This window comes from Lissotriton vulgaris, chromosome 3_1 (genome assembly GCF_964263255.1).
Source record: "Lissotriton vulgaris chromosome 3_1, aLisVul1.2, whole genome shotgun sequence".
Taxonomy (NCBI): Eukaryota; Metazoa; Chordata; class Amphibia; order Caudata; family Salamandridae; genus Lissotriton; species Lissotriton vulgaris.
The window spans coordinates 1034469880-1034486802 of record NC_141689.1 but is presented as its reverse complement, the minus strand read 5'-3'; the positions used below and the strand labels follow the sequence as shown (position 1 = coordinate 1034486802).

Sequence of the window (16923 nt, the reverse complement as noted above, 5' to 3'; positions counted from 1 at the left end):
GAGACTCTACAAACCATGTGCAGCTTAGCTCAGCATCCTCATAATTTCTCCCCATTCCAACAATTCATCAGTTTTTGAGTCCCTTCACTCCCAAGTTCCAGCCAGTCTGTATAATTTGTTCGCCGCCGAGCTCGGATAGATGGGTAGGTGAAGAAGCAAGGACACAGGAGTAGAGAGCCATACCTGATGGGTTCCACCCTGATGTACCAACCGCCGAGCCTTGTTGTGGCATTTAATCCCTGACCATTAGGCATAGGAAAAAGCTACAGAGGTAACAAATATCCGCATGTTTGGTACTAGGCACATGACACTAGCATGTTGTTCAATGTTTGTAGACCTTGTCTTTATCCATCATAGGTCCTGATGAATCGCGGGTAAATAACCCAGGCGAGAAACATGTTGACCAAATCTTTTCCAAATCTAATCTAGGGCCACTATACCTAACCTGCTGGCACCTAGTGAGTTAGATTCACACTTTTAATTGCAGTAGGAGACCCCCAGAATAAAGTAGTTTCCGGTACCCTCTACTACATTTTAAATCACCACCCAGGCTACATACTACATCACCCGCACACCAGCACTTCACCAAAAGGCAGTTTGTATTAAAAGATCTCCGCCAAAGAGCCCCTCTTAGAGGTGAGCCCGTCGGGGATTTCACCGCCTCCCCGACGAGGAGCAACGACGTTGATGAAACATGACACCTGTATGGGTGTGTGAGGCAAATACATCCAATAAAATGGATGCCCAAAGGTGTCACATCTTCACCTCCGGTCACGCCAGATTCACACACTGCCTTCTCTAAGGAACAGTTCAGCACTCTACATTGTTGACCTATACTTGTTGAGGGCACTAGCTGACACTGGACCTTTCACTTCCCTTAGTGGTAAATGGTGCCCGACTGATCGATTGATCACCCTCCCTCCTCTTGATAACTATTTCATTGATATTGCCAGCCCGGCACTTAAAAGATCGTATGGCTTGGGTCAACTGGATTCAAGCCTGACGCGCAACAGAAAATTCTGTATCTTGCTTTCTCTGCTACCTCGCTTTTTGGTCCGCTTATGAATTGACCACATGATTGTATGATGGTACAAGTGGAAACTTTGAAACTGGTCTGACTAGAAAAAAGTAAATATTCTGAAGATCTTATTGCAGCTCCAATGAGAAGAGATAACATCAGGATTAAGGTTCAAACCATCAATTGCAGCAGCTCCTGACTCGTTAGAAACACATTTCCCATCAACAGACATGTTCTGTGTGCACAGGTAGGCTAAAGCTATCTGTAGCAAGAAATGCCACTGCACCTCAGAAACAGCAGCCGCCTCCTACACTTCACCTGTAAACCAAACTGGTATTGAGAATCAAATCAGATAACATTGTAGTCTGGCCAAATGTAGCAGAAGGCTGATGATGCTGAATATTGTGAAAAGACACCTTCATTCTACGAGGGCTCTAATTATGAGTTTCATGTATTTTGGTGTGGGGATACTGGGAGGCAGAATCATAGATTCTGGCTTGTATCCCTACACCAAAATACAGAGATTGCGTTATTTTGCATGGAATGAAATGAAACGAAATGAAAAAGGTTCTTAATAGAGCGCACTGTGACCAAGCGGCTTCCTGGCGCTAGAGTGGAATGAGGAAGAAGACGTGGGCCTGGTAACACCAGGCCCATTTTCGTGCATTTTTCTCCTTTCTGGCTCTTGCCCACATCAGTTTACTGCCTGCTAATTGCTAATAGCTGTTGTAAATGGATGCAGGTGCTTTGTTTTGGTTTGTGGTAAAGGTACACTGGGACAAGGACAAGGGCAGTAGCTTGTGTTTAAGAAGAATGCCACACCTTACTCCAGAAGTAAGCAGTCGAACTAGTTTCTTCAAGTAGAAGGCAAGATGGTATTTTCATGGCATGAAATACGATTTCTTCGTTTGCACAGTTTGCCAGCAGTTCTTCAAAACTTGTTAGGATTCAAAGTATCATCTTGCATTCTGCTGCCTTCATCACAAATCGTGTGGACCTTTGGCTAGGTCGTTGCACCAGTAGCTGTGCAATTCAACTAAAACAGGGAACTAGAAAGTGAGCTGTGATCATTAAAGTTCTTTACAATTACTGGAAATTTGACACACATGTTTCTCAGGCCTCCTGAAATAAATATCTCCCATTGATCATTAAGGAATGTGCATAATTTGCAGTGTTCTTAAAACCGACAAAAAGGGGCAACTTTGTAATATGGCAGAGGTTATTCTGGCAGAGATTATCATTAAGAAAATTCACCACAAGTTTTTTATGATACTTAACAGGATACGTTGCATATTTGTAGAGTTGGCAGCCAATAAAGTGGCTTTACAGTTCAGCAACACTGCCACCAGAATCAAGAAACGTCCTTTAGGAAGGAATAGCTGGAATAGAGAAAGAAGTCTAAGAAATAGTTCAATTTAAGCCAAGTTTCATTCAGAGAGATAACGTAAAAATAATTAAGAAAAGAAATCCAGTATGGGTTGTTTTTTGCTTCAAATCTGCAACGTTCAAAGAAAATACATTGAGTACATTAAGATTGTTTGAGGGAGGCTCTGTATCTGGGCTAGCCTTTAGTCCTGTGCCCTCTCTGCAATGACTGAAATAGTAGTTATAAGAGGATGGTTTAGTCCATCATTACTGTTCTTTGTATTCAATGGGTCAAACCTATTGAACACGGGCATGGTAAAACCACTACTGTGATGAAGACACTTGACACATAGTACCTCTGGCAGTGTGTTTGGGTGTTTTGTAAGGGTGATCTCTTAAAACAGGAAAACAAAGAAATACTGTTATCCTCCCCTGAAGAGACTGAATGTGTGTTAGCTTATATAAAATATTACCAGTTAAGCAGGTCTGTTTAAAATGAATCACCATACAGTTATCAGATCACTGCTTCATACCGTTCCCGGACCTAGGAAACTCCTTCCACCATTATAATGTCATCATACATTTGGCAACCTTCTCCTATCTTCAACCCATGGAACTACTTTATTTTTTATGGATTGGGACCCATGGGAGGCACATTAATTACAACTATGGCAAAGGGAGTGCTTTTGGACTAAGCTGTTAAGATGATATAGGCTTTAACAATGGTTTGGGCTGCAAAATAGGGCCAGTAGTTATACAATGGTATGGTCGCTGCTCAGAATTAGTGTCAGTAATACGGGGTTCAATAGATATGACATCACTATGAACCTAGGTCCCTGGCGAAGGCACAGTGGGGTTGTAATTACCAAAGTTGCTCTCTGGGTTGGACAATAACATAATTAAGGTGGGATTTCAAGAGAGGTTTTACGGCCTAATCCCTTCCCCCAAGAGGTAGTGACTAATGTACATTGGTAGAAATTCCAGTTGCCGTAAAATGGCTAGGAGCCTTTAATTGTGGTGCTAGTTGCAGCGTTGTGTTCTCAATAGCTGAGAATCATGCTTGTACCTCTACAAATAGCCCTTTTATCAAAGATCCTAAGTGAGCCAGAGCAAAATCAGGTTTGGTTTGCGTTTAGGTAGTCCTTCCATTCCTCTCAGTTTTAGGCCCGCCACTTTGAGTAATGGTTGTTCCCACCCGCCTCGCCTCTGTCGTCTGCCGACTGGTGCAGACTGGCTTAGTTTTGCCCAGTTTTCATCTGGGTGTGTCCTACACAGCTGGAGAAGGAAGCATGCTTTGTAGTGCTAAACAGGCCCTTCTTCTCCCACTGTGTCAAGATAAAGCCTGGGAGGTGTAGCAAATAGTGCTGGATCCCACGTAGTGGGAGCAAGAAATGTGCTTTGTAGCACTAAATAAGGTCCTCTTCCTTCCCCTGTGTTCTGGTGAAGCCTGGGAGGTGTAGTGCCTCCTTCCCAGGCAAGAAAAGCCCCAACAGACACTCTGTATCCCTAATCCTAATTCAAGTATCTATGAAGTGCTCTGCTGCCTTCCCCTGCTTGGGCTACTTTCTACAATTAATACTAATATAGAAATGCAATAACACTAATAAAAATAAAAGCACAAAATAAATTCCAAGAAAATGGAACATAGAGTAGAAGTGTAGGGCAGGCTTCTTCTTCTGTAGAACAGGGCTGTAGAGTCTGATGTACATGATTGGGTGCATTTTTGGTGCATAATTAAGGTATAACGATGCAGGGCAGCTCCAGTGAGGTATCCATAATAGATTAGAAGCGTATGTACAATTGTTTCCTGATATGGTCCTTAATTCATATACTTGTTCAACATACAATAAGTGCTTAAAGGCATAAATCATAGGCTTTGTGGTTTGAAATGCGGCACACCTAATATAAATAGACCAGTATTTACTTTAGAAAGTTTCTACATTGAGTCTCGATTAATTGTTTGGTCAAAAAGTCTTTAAATGCAATGCTTTTTCGCTGCAGTGATATATTTCAGAAAGCAAAATTTTTGTTTTTCAGTGTTGAAGACTGAAAAAACAGCTTTCCAAGTGAGCGAAAGGTCTCAGGATAACATTTCTTCAGAGTCAGATTTGCAGAAGCATAGTCTTCAGCATCAAAGGTAACGGAGAAACATGCTTCATTTGCATGGTTTGCTGTTTTTCTACATTATAAACCTTCAAGGGGATTTGTCATGAAATGCTGATAAAATGCTGTATGTACTGCTTGAAATGTCAATTCTACATTTTATTTTTGATATTCGTAGTTCTTATTTTGGGCAGCTGTGAGGTAGTTTGTTCAGTAAGAGAAATGTCGTCAGGGATTCATGTCATGCTGTAAGGAGCTTTTTATTTATGAGGACTAAGGAATTTAGTGGGCTGTAGTGAATCACTTATTGCTACCAGGTCACTATCATGCTTTAACCAGAATACTGTGATGATTATCCTCCAGCCCTGCCCCCACCCTGTCCCATCCCATTCCCATCCCATTCCCACCTCATGATTCCCACTGTTGCATCTCCATTGTGGCCATCATTACCAGGGAAACAGGCCTGTATATCCGCTCTCCTCGAGTTACAGTATTGGTGACTTTGGGGACAGGGAAAATCTGATCCATTATCTGCTGAACCCTGAGGGTTCCATCCCATTTGTCACGAGTAATTACCAAAACAATCAGTAATTCTGGATCCGATTCCCCACTTCTATAATAATTCATCATCTTGTCCAGGTTGTCGTCCAGAGATATCAGGTGCTTTAATAAGCCAAAATCCACAGGAGAAATTGATATCCAGAATTCTTGGCCCCAGTCTAAAAAAGTGACCATTTATAATGAGGACTTATGCTGAGAAGGTCGTTGATTTAAGAACAGACAGCGCCGTGATTTGTGCTTTTTTGATATCCACTTGTATGAGGATAATCAATATTTTTTGCATAGAAGCAGAGTAAACCTTTTTTCATGGTCTTTCTACTCTGATGTGCTGTTTTATATTTTGACATGTGAGCCATGCTTGGGGAAGAATTCTCACAGGCAGCACATGGCTGTCTTCAGTGACCATTGTAATGGGAGAAGTCTTCATTGTAATCGCTGTGCCCAACATTGGGGGCCTTCATGTGGTATTTATGCTGCCTTAGACCGATTCTCCTGAAGTTCATGAATAGCATAATCCTTGTCACTAAGGTGCTCTGCAGCCCAAAATCACCAGTGCAGTTTATTGTAGAATATCCACTGGGCCACTGACCCTCACAGGTATTCCAGCAGCCTACAGGTAACAGTCAGGCTTTTGAGGCGTATATAATTACCCATACCTTCTTAAATTGGTATGCACCACTTGGGTGCATTAGCCCCCCTCAAAAACCCCTGTAAGCTGGAGCTAAGTAGCACGAGTCATGTGTATAGGAGAAGTCTCATTAACCTCCATACACCACACAATTCCCCCCTTGGGTTCTGGAACCCACTTCAATGGTGCCAATGGCTGTACATTCCCTTCACTATAATAGGATCGTCGATAATATATACAAATCTAGAATGTCTTATGGCTACATTTTCCCACAGATTCCTAATCTTAAAAATATCGTCCTCCTGGCTGCAGACTGGATCTGGAAAACTTTTTCCCCCAGTAATAGCTCTCAATGCTGCCAGGAGCTACATGGTTGCATTCAGCGCAGTCTACACCAGATGGGCCCACAGCCAACTTGTATAACCACATTTGGCGTGGTAGTGTCAGGTCCGATTTTTTCCCACCTCATTGATACAGGTCCAGAGCTCTTGGTGATTTAACAACAAAATTACTCAGCAGCTCTGACCGCAAATAGGTCAAATGCCCCTCCCTAAGGCTTCTGGATTAAACTCTTACAATTTTGCAAGAAGATAAACGAATTGGTGTTGTACAGTTTCCACTTTCTCCGTAGGAACTGTTTGTTTGTTGGACAACATAAACGTCAGGATTGTGCCAGACTGATTCTATGCCCCCCACCCCCTCTCAGGATATGTTGGCCTATAGACCAGCCAGCTCACAGTTCCACCGTAAATACCTCTAAGCCTAGCAAGGTAACAAATGGTTTGGGAAACCTCAGAACATGACAACCCTGACTCCCCAAGAAATCCTGGTAACAGATCTAGAACCTTTTTGCTCAGTCACTCGTTCTCACTGAGCAAGATATACAAGAAATACACAAAGGGACGTTTTCACTATTTATTGAACCATTGTGATTCTTGTATAAAAAATATCTGCTGCAATGATAAAAAGACAGAAGCAGATAAAGTAATTCGCAATATAAAAACTGTGAAAAGGATAAACGATTCCACCATTGTGCAAATACAGTGTATATATTCTGGCATAGAAGTACTGGGTATAGTGTACTCCTACTATGCGCTCCCTAACCTAGATACCTAGGGTGTGTCTTCTGCCAAGAATCCCCTACTGAATGATCTATTTCCCCATTACCTTAAGGGCAAGGTATGTAAGTCACCCTCTTGGTCACAAGTTGGACATCCCTCCTTGAAGAGTATAAACCTGAATCAGCTTACCTTAGACTCCGACAGACCGATGACCTCACAATGACAGCAGAGTGCTCCTCTCATTTGAGCACAGAAATGTGTGTGCATTTATAATAACATCATCCATGCTTTCAGTGTCGAGGCTTCAGCAGGGCTGATTGTTTATTGTCTTTGTGATACATGAACAAAAAAGAAACGACATTTGCACAATGTATTTGTAGTCTAAGCCTTGTACTAAATGTTCACGGTGTGGTGATAGTGTAGTGGACATGAAGTGGTATTAGAAGAAATGTGGGTTCAGAGAAAATATTCATGCACTGTCACACAAGCAAATGTGTGTCAAAGGTAATTGTGCAGAAAAGAAGGCAACTTAAGAAACGTGTACATGTAAAATGGCAGGATTTGTTCCTGGGCCTAACCTAGCCACGTGACTGTGAATCTACATGACATCTGTATGTGGTATCTAGGACCTAACCACGACACCCTCGCCTGCAGCTGTTGGTCTTTGTTGCAACTGAAGGCCAACAAGAAGGAAGCCAAACCACTTTTGGAAAGAGCACGCAGGAATAGTCCCAAGCTGCCCCCACCCCCTCTTTCAGGTAGGTCAGCAGAAAGAGAGTGATCTCCCAAATATCCTTTCACCAAACGACCCAAGAATGAGAAGCCTCTTCTTCCTTAAGGAAATGGTCCACCCTTCGGAGACCTTGGTGACTCTGTTCTTGACACCAATCTCTTCCTCTTTGGTGAAGTCAATTCCAGATGAAGCCAAGTTTCTGGAACCTTCCTTCAAAGGCTCAGGCCTTTCAATAGGCCATTCTGGATACTTTCAGGGTTGCTTCGCAGCCCTCTAAGTCACACCCCAAGAATGTGCCTGATTCTGTGATCATGGCAGTTCTTGCAATTCTGACCCTGACATCACCCAATTCTGCAACCCCTAGGGCTCCAGCCTTGGCACTGCTTCAGAGTTATCAGTTTCCTACGGTGCTGCCCATGATGTTGTTGCCTCAAACTTGAAGGTTGGTAGACATTTATCGAAATTGCAGAAAAAAAGGTTTGGCACTGCTCTCATGATGAACCTCTGTCACTGCACTGTCCTGGGACCCGTGAGCCACCCAGATCGATGAAGTCTTCTGGTCAGATTGCTATGCCTTTGCTTTTGAAGTATGTATGTTTTACTTTCTGTAGTCACATGCCTCAATTTGAAGATTTACAACAAGGGGTGGTGAGGGACAGAGTCTCTGAATTAAGCAGAAAGCTCTCACCCAGTCAAGAGATCAGGGCTAGATCCAACACCGTTTTTTAGCTCACTGCACCATCCCAGTTTCAGAACCTGACTGTATGCAAATTAGTCTGTTCCTGTCCCAGTGCATGATGGGAACAGGGCAAACCAAACTACAAAAGCCAATTCTTACACTGGGAAGGAAACAAGCTCCCGGGGACCGGTTTCTGGCATTACAGCCGTCTTCGGCCCGGTTTGCTTGAATCCTGATGGTGCAATGAGCAAGGGTCTCACATCTGAGAATACCCTTCCACGCTTAGGGTGGACAAAAATATTTACAACAAGGGGTGGTGAGGGACAGAGTCTCTGAATTAAGCAGAAAGCTCTCACCCAGTCAAGAGATCAGGGCTAGATCCAACACCGTTTTTTAGCTCACTGCACCATCCCAGTTTCAGAACCTGACTGTATGCAAATTAGTCTGTTCCTGTCCCAGTGCATGATGGGAACAGGGCAAACCAAACTACAAAAGCCAATTCTTACACTGGGAAGGAAACAAGCTCCCGGGGACCGGTTTCTGGCATTACAGCCGTCTTCGGCCCGGTTTGCTTGAATCCTGATGGTGCAATGAGCAAGGGTCTCACATCTGAGAATACCCTTCCACGCTTAGGGTGGACAAAAATATTTACAACAAGGGGTGGTGAGGGACAGAGTCTCTGAATTAAGCAGAAAGCTCTCACCCAGTCAAGAGATCAGGGCTAGATCCAACACCGTTTTTTAGCTCACTGCACCATCCCAGTTTCAGAACCTGACTGTATGCAAATTAGTCTGTTCCTGTCCCAGTGCATGATGGGAACAGGGCAAACCAAACTACAAAAGCCAATTCTTACACTGGGAAGGAAACAAGCTCCCGGGGACCGGTTTCTGGCATTACAGCCGTCTTCGGCCCGGTTTGCTTGAATCCTGATGGTGCAATGAGCAAGGGTCTCACATCTGAGAATACCCTTCCACGCTTAGGGTGGACAAAAATATTTACAACAAGGGGTGGTGAGGGACAGAGTCTCTGAATTAAGCAGAAAGCTCTCACCCAGTCAAGAGATCAGGGCTAGATCCAACACCGTTTTTTAGCTCACTGCACCATCCCAGTTTCAGAACCTGACTGTATGCAAATTAGTCTGTTCCTGTCCCAGTGCATGATGGGAACAGGGCAAACCAAACTACAAAAGCCAATTCTTACACTGGGAAGGAAACAAGCTCCCGGGGACCGGTTTCTGGCATTACAGCCGTCTTCGGCCCGGTTTGCTTGAATCCTGATGGTGCAATGAGCAAGGGTCTCACATCTGAGAATACCCTTCCACGCTTAGGGTGGACAAAAATATCCCCGGTAGCTTGTCTCCTTTCTGGTAAAGAATTGGCTTGGTAGTTTAGTCTGCCCTGTTCCCATGATGCACTGGGCCAGGGACAGACTGATTTGCATATAGCCAGGTTCTGAGCTGGGATGGGGCAGTGAGATAAATAACGGTGATGGATCAAGCCCTGATCTTTGGACTGGGTAAGAGTGGTCTGCTCAATTCAGACACTCTGTTCATCACCACCCCCTTTTGTAAATCGATTTTGGCCACTATAGGTGTGGCAGGGTATACTCAGACATGAGTCCCTTTCTCACTGCTCCATCAGGATTCAAGCAAGCCGGGCCGAATAGGCTGAAAAGCCAGAAACCGGTCCCCGGTAGCTTGTCTCCTTTCTGGTAAAGAATTGGCTTGGTAGTTTAGTCTGCCCTGTTCCCATGATGCACTGGGCCAGGGACAGACTGATTTGCATATAGCCAGGTTCTGAGCTGGGATGGGGCAGTGAGATAAATAACGGTGATGGATCAAGCCCTGATCTTTGGACTGGGTAAGAGTGGTCTGCTCAATTCAGACACTCTGTTCATCACCACCCCCTTTTGTAAATCGATTTTGGCCACTATAGGTGTGGCAGGGTATACTCAGACATGAGTCCCTTTCTCACTGCTCCATCAGGATTCAAGCAAGCCGGGCCGAAGAGGCTGAAATGCCAGAAACCGGTCCCCGGTAGCTTGTCTCCTTTCTGGTAAAGAATTGGCTTGGTAGTTTAGTCTGCCCTGTTCCCATGATGCACTGGGCCAGGGACAGACTGAGTTGCATATAGCCAGGTTCTGAGCTGGGATGGGGCAGTGAGATAAATAACGGTGATGGATCAAGCCCTGATCTTTGGACTGGGTAAGAGTGGTCTGCTCAATTCAGACACTCTGTTCATCACCACCCCCTTTTGTAAATCGATTTTGGCCACTATAGGTGTGGCAGGGTATACTCAGACATGAGTCCCTTTCTCACTGCTCCATCAGGATTCAAGCAAGCCGGGCCGAAGAGGCTGAAATGCCAGAAACCGGTCCCCGGTAGCTTGTCTCCTTTCTGGTAAAGAATTGGCTTGGTAGTTTAGTCTGCCCTGTTCCCATGATGCACTGGGCCAGGGACAGACTGATTTGCATATAGCCAGGTTCTGAGCTGGGATGGGGCAGTGAGATAAATAACGGTGATGGATCAAGCCCTGATCTTTGGACTGGGTAAGAGTGGTCTGCTCAATTCAGACACTCTGTTCATCACCACCCCCTTTTGTAAATCGATTTTGGCCACTATAGGTGTGGCAGGGTATACTCAGACATGAGTCCCTTTCTCACTGCTCCATCAGGATTCAAGCAAGCCGGGCCGAAGAGGCTGAAATGCCAGAAACCGGTCCCCGGTAGCTTGTCTCCTTTCTGGTAAAGAATTGGCTTGGTAGTTTAGTCTGCCCTGTTCCCATGATGCACTGGGCCAGGGACAGACTGATTTGCATATAGCCAGGTTCTGAGCTGGGATGGGGCAGTGAGATAAATAACGGTGATGGATCAAGCCCTGATCTTTGGACTGGGTAAGAGTGGTCTGCTCAATTCAGACACTCTGTTCATCACCACCCCCTTTTGTAAATCAATTTGAAGATTAGCCTAAATGTAGTTGGATAGTCAGCCGTGGACGGCCATTTGAAACTCCACTTCTAGTGTATCCACCACGATGGGAACAGTTGCAGACATTCCAGGTCAATAAATCTCCAAACCTTCAGGAAATAGAAGCTTGGGTAATTCTAGTTGGTTTTAACCGTTATTGTCCAGTTTGTGTCAAGTGAACCAGGGAAGAGATAGGAAATGGGTCTGCAGACCAGTCTTTAGCTAAGTAAACAAGAGAAGCTGTATCCATACCATTTTTGAACTGGTTCTGCTGCAGAAACCCCACACGGGTCTAACTGTATTTGCTGCGGCATGCCGTTTCTCGACTTTTTTGCGGTGTTAATTGTAATTAATGCTCTGGGGTGAATGGGTGTGGGCTGGATCTTCATTGCTGAGTATATAAATGGTGCCAAGTGTTTATTTGGCATGAGGCATTGTGCTTCAGTTTTAACGCCTATGTGGCCTAAATACCTAATTGCTGAAATGTAGAGAAAGTACAATGCAGCTGCTCAACCGGTATTGGGACTCAAGGAGAGTGGCATTTATATATAAAAACATGATGCCACCTTCTGTACTGGTCATCTGTATGCAGAGTGAATCAAGTTCATGCCAATCTCCATGGTGCACAGGGCCTTTGAAAGCCAGGGCCAATTATTCCGATTAAAAAAACTCTTGTTTCGTTGTCCTAGCATGGGGTTGTTTGATCTGTACACCTGCGTTGTCATTCATGTGGTGCTGAAAATATTTATCGACTGATTTAGGTGTAGAGCCGTTTCAGTGCAGGCAGACTGCCGCTAGAATTCTCTTTTCTCATTGGTAAAAAAAACATGACAGCCAACAGGCTTTTAGGCGGGGATAAAAAAACTGGCTGTTGCCTAATTTGGCCTCACACTTATCTGGTCTGACACATGGAATGTCGTATCCTCCCTTTCCTCAGTGCCAAGAGACTGATTGCGCAAACGCAGCTCCAGAAGAAGGAAGGGGAGAATAGCCAACTTCATGAAAGTAGTGTGCAAGATGAAAAGTGTAAGAACAGAAACGGCTGCTTAGGTTGTGTTGGGGGCGGGTGAGGGGATTTGATCCACCAATATGCCAGGAGGAGGCTGTCCTTCATATCTTCTGCAGCTTGCGCGGTCACATCCTCCAACCGTTACCTCTACGTCCCTCGTCCTCGACCCAGTCATCACTCATGAGGTATCCCACAAGACAGGAAACAAAACAGGAAACGCTTTTAGGCTCCACCCCCCCCCCCCCACCCCTCCTGCCAGGTGCTATATCACTCCTAACCACTAGAAGGACATTCTGTTTTGTTTCCTGTCGGTGGTTTACTTGATGGGAGACGCTGGGGTGAGTGCCGGGCACTTACCTGCTTCATTTGTCCTGTGGATACTCCTCTGCTGGGCTCTGGGAGGCTCCCGTGGACCGTCGTGGGATTCTTTGGAGTTGGGCTGCTGGGCTTCCCCGTCTCCTCCTGGGCTCGGGAGACCTGTACTGCGTGGCTCCATGGGTCTCCCTGTTTCTTCCTGTTGGGTTTTTTTCTTGATGCTGTTCATTCCTCTGGAGGCAGAGTTCTGGACCGGTCCTGCTGCACAGGGGTGCGAAGGTAGGCGTGTGAGGCTGGAGCGCTTGGCCGTCACTTGGGCGCGCTTCTCCTTGCTCCCGCCCCCCTCTTCTGCGAGTGTGTCCCTCGCCGGCATGCCGTGCTGTGCTGTCGGGGCCTCGGTGGCAGCTCGTCTGTGGTGTGACGATGGCTGACGTCGTTGGCTTGCTCTCGCTTCCATGCTTCATTCTTTCACGGCGTGGGAACTGATACACAAATTATTAGATGGGCGCCTGGGTGAGCTCCGGCGCGCGCTTGTCTTGGGAGGTGATTTTCTGCGGTGATGTGGTTTAGCGACCCGCGCTGGCTGTTTAGCCGCGGGTTCGCTTCGGTCCCGCCCCTCCTCCTTGCATGGTTTCATTTTCGGCCTCGATGGTGATTGGCCGTCGCGGGACTTGCCTCTTCAGATGTTTTCCGTGTGGGGGATTGGTCGTTTTTGAATTCTTTCGACCTCTGCAATTCTTTCCTCCATGGGGGGCTAATTGGTTGGGGTTCGCCCTTATATATGCGCTGGGGGGGAGTTTTCTGTTTGTGGTATTCCTGCTTCTTTGAATCAGTGTGAGTTAGTTATGGCCAAGCACCATCGCAAGAGGAAGCATTCCTCTCCTGTGCCTTCCTCTTCTCCTTGGTCCAGTGGGGACTCCGCTGCTCCTGCGAAGCATGCCAGGAAGGATGATGATAGGATAAAGCGCCTTATTCTGGAGACGCTTTCTGATCTTAAGGCGAACAAGAAGGCTGCTGATGGTCTTTCTGGTGCTGCTGCCTTTTACTCAGATATTTCCTCCACTGATGAGTCTGATGAGTCTTCTATTGCTGCTGTTGAGCTTCAGGGCAAGTACATTTCCAGGGACCTCTTGCCTGATGTCATTGCCCATGTTCGGGTTAATATGGGGTTTCCTGATGATTTTGCGCCCAGCTCCTCTCAGGATATGCTCTTGCCTCAATTTAGGAAGCCTGTTGCCTCTTCTCTGCCGGTGCACCCTTTTGTGTCTGATGTCCTGCTAAAAGAGTGGAAGGACCCTGATCATATCGCTATGCCCAGGTTTATGTTCAGGTTTTTTCCTTTGCTGGATATGTCTGATTCATTGCCTGATTCTGTGCCGGTGGACTCAGTTGTGGCCAGTCTTGTGGGTCGTCCTTCCATGGCGGATGATAACATTCTGAGGGACGGTGTGGATAAAAAGGTTGATTCGGCTCTGAAGAAGTCTTATGCTGCCTCTCACCTTGCTATTCGATCTGGTGTTTATGGGGCCTATGTTGCCCAGTCTTAGCTGACTGATTTCAAGTCCCTGTATTCTACAATGCTGGAGGGTGGCAGCTGTCCGGAGTTACTGGAGTCCATGGAGCGCCAGGCAGAATTCCTGTCGGACATCGCTTTTGATTCAGTGAGGGCTTCTGCGATGTCCTGTGGTTCCTCTATTGCTGCGCGTCGTAACCTGTTGCTGTGGGATTGGAAGATGGACGCGGACCAACGTTCCATGTCTTTGAGACTGCCTTTCACTGATACCCGTCTGTTTGGTGACTCTCTTGAAGAGAAGCTGCATAAGGTCTTTAAAGAACGCAAGCATTCTTTGTCTTTTCGTGACCTTCCGCCCCGTGGGGTTCCTTCTTTTCCGGTGCCAGGTCTTTACGCCAGCCTTCCAGGTTTCAACAATCCTCCTTCAGGAGTCAGCGTGGCACTGGACGGTCTTTTCCGCTGAAGTTTCAGAAGAAATCCCAGCGGGGTGCTGGGTCTGGCCCGCAGCGTTCCTGACTATGCCGTCCAGGAGGTCGTTCTCGCTGGTGGTCCACCTGTGGTTGGTGGGAGACTTCGCATGTTCCTTCCTGCTTGCCGATTGACGACCTCCAACAGATGGGTGCTGGATGTTTTGTCCCGAGGTTACCGGATCAAGTTCCTGTCCCCCCCCCCCCCGCACCTCGCACCGGGGTGGTGGTTACCCCATCTCCTTGGGATGCCTTCCGCCATCTGGCCTTGTTGGAAGGGGTTCATCTTTTGGTCAGCAAGCTTGCGGTTGTCCCTGTTCCGGAGATGGAGCTGGGGATGGGCGTATACTCCGTCGTCTTTGTGGTGCCAAAGATCACAGGGGTTTCCGGGTGGTCATCAACCTTCGGGGTCTGAACTTGTTTGTGAAAAAAAAATGTACTCTCCAGAAAGTGATTCCGCTGATCCAGGTCGGTTGGGTGTTCTCCACTCTCGATCTCCAGGATGCGTATCTTCACGTCCCAGTGGCTGTAGGGGATCAGCGTTTCCTGCGCTTCTGCCTGGCAGTTCTGCGTCCTTCCGTTTGGTCTTCGGTCCGCCCCCCGGGTGTTCACCAAGGTGGTGGCTCATCTCCATCTCCTGGGGGTGTCCGTGTTCCCATATCTGGACGACTGGATGGTTCAGGCTCCGTCTCCGGAGGTCATGTCTTGCCACCTTCTCTTGACCATGACTACGCTCAGGGAACACGGGTTCTTGATCAACTTGCCGAAGTGTCACCTAGTGACTGCCACCTGGAGAACCTTCATCGGAGCCGTGTGGATTCTATTCTGGACATGGTGTTCCTGCCGGACACCCGGATTTGTCGCCTTCAGTCGTTGTTGAGGAGGTTGTCCCTGGCTGCGGCTCCCCTCCTGCAGTGGCTGGAAGTTCAAGGTCACATGGCTGCATCTGTGTTTACCGTGCCCTGGGCCAGGGTTTATCTACGCCCTCTGCTGTGGCATGTGCAGAGGTGAGTCCCCCTTCCTGTCTTGGACTATGCTGTTCCTGTGCCTGTGTCTCTGGACATTGTGGCTGCTGTCCAGTGGTGGCTGGATTCTTCCCACCTTTCCAAGGGGATGTGTATCCATCTGCCTCCTCCTCTGGTTTTGACAACGGATGCCAGCGCATCGGGCTGGGGTGCGACTCTGGATCATTGGGCGGTGCAGGCTCGTTAGCTCCTGTCGTAGTTGCGCAGATCGTTCAACTCGGGAGTTGTCAGCCGTGGAGAGGGCGTTTCGTTTCTTCCTGTTTCGTCTGAAAGGATGCCATGTCCTGGTGAGATCCGACAACACGTGGCTGTGGCCTATATCAATCACCAAGGCGGGATCCGCCGTTCATCCCTGAATCTGGTGGCCTGCTCCATTTCGGACTGAGCGGAGCAACATCTTCTGGCCTTGTCTGCTCAGCACATTCGGGGTGTGGACAACGTGGTGGCGGATTCATTGAGCCGGAGGTTCCCTTCGTCTCTGTCCCTGGTCTGGCTCCCCGGACCATTCGGTTGCTTTGCCAGAAGTTCGGGACTCTGGATCTGGATCTGTTTGCCTCCTGTTCCAATGCCCTGGTTCCCCTGTTCTGCTCCAAGTCTCCGTAGGAGGGCGCCTGGGGGGTGGTAGCCTTGTCTCTCCAGTGGCCTCCTTGGCTTCTTTATGCCTTTCCTCCATTTCCTCTGATTCCTGCCTTCTTGCTGAAGGTTCAGCGGGAGGGGGTTCGGTGGTGGCTGTTCTTCCACACTGGCTGAGGAGGTCTTGGTTTCCTCTGTTGCTGGGCCTAGCGGTGGGCCCTCCTTGGCTTCTGCCCCGCTACCCCTCTCCTCTGAGGTCCCCGTTCCCCCTTCTGGTTCCTCTCACCTTGGCGGTCTGGAGGTTGAACGTTTTTTTCCTTTGAGGTCAGTGGTCTGCCCGACCACATCATTTCTGTAATGCAGGCCTCTCGTAGGCAGTCTACCTTGGCTTCCTATTCGAAGCACTGGTCTTCTTTTTCAGGGTGGTGTTCCTGCTTTGGTCTGTCTCCTACCTCTTTTTTTCTGGATGGCTTTCAGAAGCACTTTACTTTGTTTACCTTGCGGGCCAATGGTCTGCTTATCTGTGCCTTCCGGGATTCGGATTCTTTTCTACCTTCGGATGGCTTGTTGGTTTCTCACCTCTTTCGGAGTTTCTCTCTCTCTTCCTCTTCTGTTCGTTCCCTGGTGCCCCCTTGGGATCTTTCTTTGGTGTTGGGTGTTTTGCAAACCTCCCCCTTTGAGCCTTTGGAGTCGGTGGACCTTAAGTTCCTGTCCTACAAAGTGGCTTTTCTGGTTGCTATTACTTCTGCGAGACGGCTAGGGGAACTTACCGCCTTGCGTTGTTCTCCTCCGTTTTTGCGTTTTCTGGATGACGCTGTGGTGCTCTCTTTGGATCCTGGGTTTGTCCCCAAGATCCGCTCTCGCTTGCAATCTTCTCAGGAGCTGGTTCTTCCTTCTTCGTGTCCTTCT

General features: G+C 47.3%; 1 protein-coding gene across 1 annotated transcript in view; it reads left to right on the top strand.

Annotated features, from left to right (window-relative positions):
- The window catches only part of USP53 (ubiquitin specific peptidase 53), a 349409-nt gene that overhangs the window by 300839 nt on the left and 31647 nt on the right, over nucleotides 1-16923 (top strand). The window contains exon 14 of the mRNA XM_086961441.1: nucleotides 4421-4520. Coding sequence (XP_086817567.1) covers nucleotides 4421-4520 — 100 coding nt within the window. The remainder of the gene's footprint in view (nucleotides 1-4420; nucleotides 4521-16923) is intronic.